We start from the raw sequence: 9,861 nt of genomic DNA on the forward strand, positions 1-9,861 counted from the left end.
TTGTGGGTTATATAATGTTTTATGCCTGAAAGAAAGGACTACATAATACGGAAGTTTTTATATATAAGGGGTGTTATTAATTTCAGGATTGTGTGTTGAAAGTATGGGTTGTTTTTTAGTTGTTTGGTGGAGCAAATTAAGAACTAACTTATGATATATTATATCTCATCTAAACTTGAATTAGTAGGTAAGAGGCGTTGCAGCTGATTTGAGTAGAATTATATTTTAAAAATAAGAAAGCAAGTATACATGGAATAGATTCATCTTCTGGTGAAGTTCACGGGTAATGAATGTTATCAATTGCATGAATATTTCATTCGTTAAACAAAAATTTTCTTATTTTATGCATGCAACTAGCCAGTAATGCTGCTGTTTTCAAGTTGTTCATGTGATCGTACAAGCATTTTTTTTTTTTTTTATTTTTTTTTTTTTTTTTTTTTTTTTTTTTTTTTTTTTTATACACAAATAATAATTTTTGTTTTACTATGTTCTTTAGCAGTTGTTTTGGATCATAAGAACCAAGGATAGTTACTTGGAGTACTCACTTTGTTGGTCATTGTGCATAGTTATTTGTTCGTTTAAATGACAAAGCGCTTTCTATGCTATGCATTTAAAAAGTGTTTCTAAACAAGTTCATGCGCCACGTGATACTCTTTCCTTCATGAGTAATCATTCCATTTCATTATACTTCCTACGAAATGAAGTAGTCTGTATAAGCTGAAGTTTGAATTCTTAATCTCAAGGTTTAAGGTTAGAGGCTTAAATAACTAACTATGTCATATTATATTATATGTCTTTCACTGCAAACAATATTTACACATGGCAGTATAATAAACAAAAATTAATAATTGCAAGAGTAAGTTTGAATTTCATATACTACTCTCTCCGTTTTTAAATACATGCTCCATTATTCATTTTCAGTTATTTTTAAATACTTGCTCCATTTCCTTATTTGAAAAACTTTTAAAATATTTAATTTATTTTTCTCACCTACTGGACCCAACATAAGTCATATTTTATTAATTTTACATTTCTCTCCTCCAATTTTCTCAACTATTTTTGCTTTTTATAATCTATAAATAAACTAAAGGAACAACCGCTGACATCATGTTGTCCACGTGGCAGCTTTATAAGAAAAATTTTCCCGCCTAAATAAAAATCTGATGTCATTATATTTTCTTTGGTTTCAAATTTCAAATTTAATTTCTCCTCCTCTCAATTTATCTATACTCTTTAATTTATTTATTTTTTTTCTATCACCAACTATTGGTATCTAATTAATACATCTTTTCCTTATGCTTCATCGAACAAAATACTTTGATGTATACATTTTTTTTCTATTTTCCTGTATATATTACAAGTTTAAAATCATTATTTATTTGTTTAATTAAATTCGTATATTAAAAATCTAACTTTTATGTATGTGCTTAAATTTTCATATTTGGTTTGTTCTTCTTCAAAATTAATTTTATAAAATTAGCATTTACAACTAATGGTTATATCTCAATAATTTTCCTGATACGTAAATACATAAAATATATACTCTATATTTCCATGCATCGCACGGGACTAATCTAGTTTTTTATTATTCAACCTACCCCACTACCTCCATGTTTTATTACTTTATCCAATTTCTCCTAAAACTCTGCGCATTGAGAAATGGAGTAAGTATTTAAAAACGAAGGGACTATTATTGTTAAATACTTGTAAAAATTTAGGGTGTCGCCCATGCCTATAACTGTTAATCGTGGATATCAATGTTTTAACCAACTTCTCTGGTTCATACATAAATTTAATTTACTTAACATGATTGTTGATATGAAATTTTTATTAAATAGAAATGGGAGGTTAAAGATTTGAAACTTTCTATAACAAACTTTTCCTTCATTCGTTCGATATGCCGTCATATCTTATGTGAGTACAATGGAAGTATCATGTGAAATTGTCATTTTTAATGCAGTACATGAAACAAACTTACCCATATTGTGTCAATTGTGATGAACATTATTGTACATTTCCTAATCACAAGTTAGATCCAATTGTCAGTTCCTATATTTTCTCAAATTGTTTAAAAAAAATGTCAAATCTAGCATATTAAGAACTTTACTGTTGAAACTATTTTAGATACTTGTTTTCATTATATTTATTTAGGTATAGAATCAAAATTTAAAGGCCCAATGTTAATTTCTTGAAGAAAGTTCTGAATAAAAATAAATAAATAAATTGTCTTATTATCTACAAATAATAATTTATTCAATGAATTTACATTAGGGTCTAGAGTGGACCAATGCTTACTACTAGAGGAAAAGTTTCAAACTAAACAATTATATAATTAATTAAGAATTGCTTTCACTAGATCTACAATCTACCAATCCGTACTGGTACACCAATTACTTAAACTTGTTAATCTTATACTTACATTAATTTAATTAATATTAATTAAGTTAACCCCATTTCACAAGTTACCATGTTAGGGTCTATTTTTAGAGACTTAATTAATTGACTTGTAAAAGTGGCTAAATATTTGCATGAACTAGGCAAAGGACAGATATGGGACGTTCATCAACTGTGGAATATATGGGATAAGGGGTATCTTGTACGAAAGAGGGAGTGAATGCGAAAGGTATTTTTGACCTAAATGTGCATTGTTTGAATTCATACGAGTATGTTGGGTATGAACTTGGCTTCGGTAGATATAGTTGTTTATCAAAGATATGAGGACTCATTGTCGAATTGGAATAACATACATAATATATAAATAGTACTAGTACATATTATTTGTTAAAAAAACTGCTTAGTGTAGAAAAAATTAATTAGGAATCAATTAAGCGTTATTGAAGCATACTCCCAAGTATACAAATTCTTAGTTGTTATATGATGTACCTAACATCAGGTGTGATCATGAGTGTTTTTCTTGCGTAATTTAAATGGTGGAATTATATATATCAATAACGAGATCTATGTAATATTCTAAAATTGTCTTCTTACTTTATTTTTTCAAAGGCAAATAAGATTTTTATTAACAAAACTTTAATAAAAATAACAATTTTACAATAAAAGTAACAATTGTATGATAAAACTACAGATTAAACTAGTAGGATTATAAAGTGCATTAGCATTACAAAATCCAATAAGTTAAACCATTTTCCATTGATCCACATTATTTCCTTTGTATATAGTGATGAAATACCAAAATTTGGGACCCTGGTGACCTGGTCTTATGCAGTCGTTCACCTCATTCATGGTTAGAAGAGTCAGAACTACCCCAGACCCCCAGTCATTTTAATTCTCCACATAACTAAACGATACATAAATGAATAAATTTTAAAAAAATTATTTAAAAAAAAAAAACCGGAAAATCTCTTCTAATTGTTCTGTATTAGTTGTTAGAGGACAGCAAAAAGCTTCCTTGAATATTTTTGTAAAAAAAAAAATGGTAAGGTACAGCTTAATGGTACCCCTATAAGCTTAATGGTGCCCCTATATCAAATTATCAAGTGTTTCAACGAACGCTAAAAATAAACTAAACACAAAATTTTATAAGAAAGATTGCCAAAGTAAGAGCCAAGTGTGGTAAGAGTAGAAAATAGAACATCATGCATTAGCTTTGTTTTTGTATAGGTCTTATTAAGCCTAGTAATTTTTCTTGTATTGGCTTGAACTCTTTCAATTTATGCCAGCATGCATAGAACATACCATCGGCCTGGGCTCGTTTACCTTACCAAAGGAAAGTAAATCAGCTACGGGCGGTGACGACAAGGATGCGACTATTCACAACAATGAGTAATTTCTAGATTCAAAAGCAAGAGCAAGAAATGTTTGCTTAAAATTGACTTCAAAACAAACACAAAGTAATCTGCTAGCCCTAAATTACTCCGTAATTTAATTAACCTGCTGAAAGAAGCTAAGGTGGAGGCTAGAGGCTAAGACCACGCTAAAAGAAGAGGCGTGAAGTTCATTTTGGTGATAACATCTCTCGAATACCCGTGGTTGGAAGGGAGCCTGAGTACTTTCTTAGTAAAGCAGGAAAGCTATCCATAAGACCCGCGACCCCCAAATCCAAGCACAAAACACACGCTCACCTTACTTTTTGGCTGAGAGGATCAAAAGTCGTCCACATTTGACGGGATAATTTACCCAAACTGGTGCACCCAATTTCCCAAAAGCTCTAACATTTTACAAAAGCAGTGCCTCCATTGCATCGACCTAGAAGTAACTTGGTGTACGCAAGAAAATATGGTAGGTTAGAACTTGGAAGCCCTAAAGCAATTACAAATGCAAACTCCCCACAACTCCATCAAAAATTCCCATGCCCACTAAGGAAATTAACGTAAATCTACTACCTCACCGAAAACTCTCAAGCCGCAATATGTTCCAGATAAATACAATCAGCAACTGCATAGAAGATATGATAAATTAACAGTCATGCCTGAAAAATTCCAAATTTCAGCATTTACAGCAAAGAAAACTGATGTCCGAGTTCACATTTATTTTCATTATTCAGTGTCTACGAGTTCATCAGCCCTCCAATGCAGCACTGAACCATAATAGCTGCCTCCAATAGATTCCAGTAGATAGGGTTCGTTGAACTCACCTTTACATAGAGAATCACCACTGTCACGTTAGGGTAGTTGCAAGGCCCACAGGCCATAAAAATACATCTACCTGAAGAAACCAGAAACACCACCCCCTCTGCTATACATCAAAGCCGCTAAAGATGGAAATGGGAAAAGGAGAGATACCTGAACAACTCACTAATATCTCACCCTTCACTTGTATTAGTAGCTAGAAAATATAACTATTAAGGTTGAGTTTATTCACCAAGAGTTATATATAAAGAACCAGTGGGAATATTCAACCATCCAAGTAGTCAGAAAAATTGAAGCAAGCATAGAGAGCACGAGGTACAAGTACAAAGAGGTCTCCCTTGTCCCAAAGATATTTCGGGGGGGGGGGGGGGGGGGGGGGAATAATGCTTGGATCTTCTATCAACACAGCACCTCCAAGTTCAGCTTTGTTAAAGGAATGGAAAGGAGAGACTACTATTTCAAGCACTAGTGAACTGAATTATGCTACATTACACAGGCCTCAAAAATTGTTTAACAAGGTTTCACAAATAGGAGTTTAATCCTAAATGGCACAAAACAGGTTATTGGAGTTTAATCCCAGGTGAACATCATGGAGAAAATACTTGTCCCAAGCACTGCATAAGAAATACTCCCTTCGTACCTTAAACCTAATTTGGATAAGAGGTATACGAGGTTGGGGAGGCCAGAGGGAGGAAGTGATCCATTGCACTCCTTTTAAAAAACATCACCTCTCCAAAATTAGAGAGATTTGGGGGGCGAAACAGAGTTTCACCACCCTAACTCTCCCTTTTTTTTCCTTTCCTCCTATTTACTTTCAATCATACTCAAATTTTCACTCTATTAAGGATTGGGCAAAGTTGTGGGCAAAGTCCTGACTTAGGGAAGTTGGCATTTAAATCATCAGATAACTGCAGAAAAGTATAACCATTGGCTGTACCCTGTGGGCAGTCCAATTCAAAAAAAAAAAAATATCTCCTAAACAATTGGAATACACTAACTAAATGACAAGAAAACTACACTAGTAAGGAACAATTAGGTGAGAAGATTCACATACGAGACAACCACCAAAATTGTTCTTCCAAAAAAGAATAATTCAACAGTGTTCCAAGAGAACACCCATAGAAATAAATTAATCTACATAAGAAAATGCAAATTTGCTAACTGCTGGAGCAATTTATATTCAAATGCAAGCCAATTGAACTGCTTACACAATACACTGTATTAGCTATAACCCAATTTAAACATAAATGAAAATAGTAGGTTTGATGATAAACTCATAAAGGAAATGACCAGACTCTGTAGGTATGGCCAGACTCTGCTTCGTCCCACAAATGAAACAGGTGCCTTCTGCCTCCCCCTCTTTCCTTATTCCTGAACCCACACTTCTCTTCACAACCTCTCACCATAATTAAAAAGTAGGAAGGGGTAGAATGGGATTTTTAATTACTTGATAAAAACCATTAATCCATGATCTTTCAAGCTATTTAATATCAACAGGTTAACAAACGAAGCACATGTCAGCTCAGTTTTACAAGAAACAGCTGCCAGAATATTTCTTATTGCTGCCAGATTTGGTCTGCTTGATCAGAGGTTGTTTGCTAGTCTAGGTGCTAACTGTGCAAAGCTCAAGCATATGAACCATTCTCTCCCAAATCCTTCCAAGAAGATAAGAGGTTGTTTGGTGGAGGTAACATTCTCACTTCCTTGACTCCATATAACTAATTAAACTAACTGGTCCCACTCAGAAATAGCCAAAAAGGACATTGATGCTTGTTAAGTGAATGGCAATCTTTGGTTTGAACACTAACATCAAAAGCATATTTATAGACATAGAACAAAACAAAGTATAGAAGCACGAATTATAACAAAAAGACAAGATGCAGAAATAGTGAAGGTAACCTAGTAAGAGTGAACATATCAATAGAAGAGAAAAAAGACTGATACTGATACAGATAGCAATATGTTGCATGAATTGATTTTAACATTGGCTTGTTAAGTATATAAAAATGTACTGAAATGTATTAATATTACAAGGCAACATTAAACTGTGTTTAAGGAGAATTACAACCACTACTTGGAAATAAAATTCTTAAAGGCAAAAAAAAAAAAAAAAAAAAAAAAAAAAAAAAAGAGCCAGCATAAAAGTGAAGAAGCAACTGCAGACCTGTGTTAAGCAGTTTTGAGCCCAAAACATCAGAGCAGTTAGCAAGCTCTCAAGCCGCATTAATAAAGTCTCAAAAAAAAGGCATCAAATCCTGAGTTGAGTTTGGCCTTATTTCTAAAGCTCAAACTCCTCATCACGAAGAGCCATCTCAGCAGCTTCTTCTTCATCATCATCAAGGGCAAAATACTCGTTTCTCTCAACAGGCCTAAACATGTAAAACATGATCACATAGAACACCAGACTAGCAATTTCCTCAGCTGCATTGCTCACCCACTGATACTTGTACGCAGAGATGGTTTTCAGTGCAAACACGACAATCCTAGTGAAATACAAATACCCAATAACAACAATGTAGAATTGCCTAAACAAGGTCAACTTAGACAAATTCCTAGCAGCTTTCCCATCTGTCTTCGACGTCTCCCTCAAAGATCGAATCGACCACACAATAGGGAAGATAATAGCACAACAACATATAATATCAACCAACAAAAACACCTGATTCCATGTAACCCAATCCTTAATAAAAGGCCCGGTTTCGCCAATCACAATAGAAGCCACATTAGCTAAAACCTGAAGTGGTATCACAATCATAAGCACCTTCTTCTCCTTCTCCTGCAAGAAAGGCTTCAAAAACGACCACCCAGTACCAACCAACACAATCACAGTAAACAACAACACAACCCTAAGAAACTGAAACATATAAAACAGCACGTCCCAACCGTGCGGCGATCCGGTAACCTTAACATAATGTTTATCCTCAGCAGCACAGATCAAATTCAATGCTTTCATAACCAACAATCCAGACATCAAAAGATGAATTCTATGAACAGATTTCTTATTCTTCAAACAAGCAACAACCCAATACCCCAAAAACACAAAATAAACAATTGAAAACAGAAAATACAAAGAGGGTAATTGAGTTTGACCTGCAGGAAGATAATCCTTGACCCCATTAAACTCCACATTATACATCTCAGTATGAACAGTCATGGTAACCGAGCTTTCTGGGTTACAATTAGCGAAGAACAGACTGTATTCATTGGGAATACTAACAGGGTAAGATTGATTAAACGAAGAAGCAGGAGGAGGAGAAAGATCTCGAAAAGTAAACAAATGGGTGGTATACTGAGAATCAAGAACACAAAAGGATGGGTTTTGCTGGATCTCAAGAAGAACTTGAAGAAGGGATTCTTCAGAAAGGAGGAAGAAACCAAGACGAGAAGGCTCAGGAGGAGAGAGATTGGAGGTAACAGAGACGGAAGACACGGCAACGTTAACACGGCCCGTGTGAGTGAAGCCGAATTTCTCGAAGAGAATCATAGGGCGAGAGTCGGAGATGATTTTGAGGGTTTTGATCTCGGCGATTGAGAGAGGGATGAGGGTGAGGAGGAGGAGAGAGAGGGAGAGGAGATGGTGGAGTTTCGCCATTATTGGTGGTTGTGATGACGGAGGAAGAGGATGGATCGTGCAGATGTGAATCTGGTGAGCACGGGCTTTTTCTCTCTGTTTGTTTTGGTGAGTGAAGAGAGGAAATGAATCCGGCGTCGGTTTGTCTGTCTGCAACTCTGCACAATGATTTATTTATTTATTTATTTTTAAATTTTGGTTTTGTGAGATTGGTGTCAAGTGTGTGATGAGTTAGATCTAAGCAAACGGGTAATGTTGATTAGTGTGGTCAACCATATACTTGTCTTGTTACTTTGTCCGTTATGGAATAATTAACATATTTGACTTTTTTCTTTTTATCGGTAGTATTTGTCATTTGGATACTTTAGTATAATTACAAATCATTTCTTAGTTGGATTGAAATTAGAAAAATTTATGGATTATCAGGTGTATTGTATAATGAGTCGATCTTCGCTTGCTAGCCCAAATAGTTAAGTATTCGAAACAAAACCAACTACCCAAGCGAACCCAAGTTTGTTCACTAACCTAAGCTAAAAATATGCCTAAAACGTATTAAGTTTGGTTTCGTGGCTTGATTCAAAGTTGCCATATAAAAAGACGAAGTTTTGGTGAAATATCCACCTTCCAAATTCAAGCAAACTCCCATTGAGTATGGGAAGGAAAGTTATGGGCTAGCCATGTAGCCGATTTAACAGTAAAATCCCTATTATTTGACAAACCCTAAGAAGGTTCATCTTGAATGTCTGAAGCACGAAGGGGTATACCTTTAATAAGATAAACTAGATGAGTAGGAAGTAGTTGCGAGAGAGCCATACTACCCCACTCCTTATTACTATTAATGAATAAAAAGATCCACAGTTATATCCAAGTTGGAAATAGTAGAGATGTCCATACTTAACAAAGAAATAAGATTCTCAAAGGTACACCAATCGTCTAACAAAAAAAGAACACTTGTCCCATTAACAATTTTTCATCGGAGACCACGAAGAAGAAGGGATCTATTTGCAGAATTTTCTTCCATATCCATGAGTCTTTATGATATGGGCAATATTCAAAAAAGGTTTTATGCAACAACTATTTAATCGTGATAGAGAGAACCAATAAATTATTCAGATAAGAGATAATTTTCTAACGTAGTTTAGCTAATAAAGTAGAATTAGCGGCTTCCGTCTTACGAAGGCCAAGGCCACCATAATCCTTTGGTTGACAAATCGTATCTCAAGCCACCATAGGAATTCCTTGTTTGTCAGGTGCTTGTTTCCAAAAGTAGTTTCAATTTATCTTGGTCTAGAGAATTTGTAGTCAATTTTAGAAGACGAGCTGTGGATGTAGTGTAGGAGGACATTGACTCTAAATGACTTTGAATTAAAACAATTTTTCCGGCTTTGGAGACTGTGTTAGCAGACCAATTGTTCATATTTTGTTCGGCTTTAACAATCAAATTTTTAAAATTATGCTTTATGAACGAAGGACGAGGAATTGAATAAAACCCCAAGTATCTTCCCAAAATGATATGGGGGTCATACTAAAATAACTAACTAGATTTCACTTTTTAGACAAGGGAACTAACTTTGAAAAAACAACAGAGGACTTATGAAAGTTTATCAGTTGACAAGAGAGAGCTGAGAATTCTTATAAAATATTAAGAATATGTGCAAAAGAGGTAAATGCTTTACAAAAACGAAGGTATCATCAACAAAT

At 34.3% G+C, this 9,861-nt stretch overlaps 1 protein-coding gene across 1 annotated transcript; it reads right to left on the minus strand.

The window, feature by feature from the left end:
• Positions 1–6,550: 6,550 nt before the first annotated feature.
• LOC145572215 (protein CANDIDATE G-PROTEIN COUPLED RECEPTOR 7-like) lies at positions 6,551–8,328 on the minus strand. Its single transcript, XM_081631216.1, has one exon. The coding sequence runs from the start codon at positions 8,179–8,181 to the stop codon at positions 6,868–6,870; it is 1,314 nt and encodes a 437-aa protein (XP_081487342.1). The 5' UTR covers positions 8,182–8,328; the 3' UTR covers positions 6,551–6,867.
• Positions 8,329–9,861: the final 1,533 nt, after the last annotated feature.

This window comes from Chenopodium album, chromosome 12 (assembly GCF_948465745.1).
Source record: "Chenopodium album chromosome 12, dcCheAlbu1.1, whole genome shotgun sequence".
Classification (NCBI taxonomy): domain Eukaryota; kingdom Viridiplantae; phylum Streptophyta; class Magnoliopsida; order Caryophyllales; family Amaranthaceae; genus Chenopodium; species Chenopodium album.

Bases quoted from the DNA above. Each gene is read 5' to 3' on its own strand.
- LOC145572215 (XM_081631216.1), bottom strand. From the start codon at position 8,181: ATGGCGAAACTCCACCATCTCCTCTCCCTCTCTCTCCTCCTCCTCACC.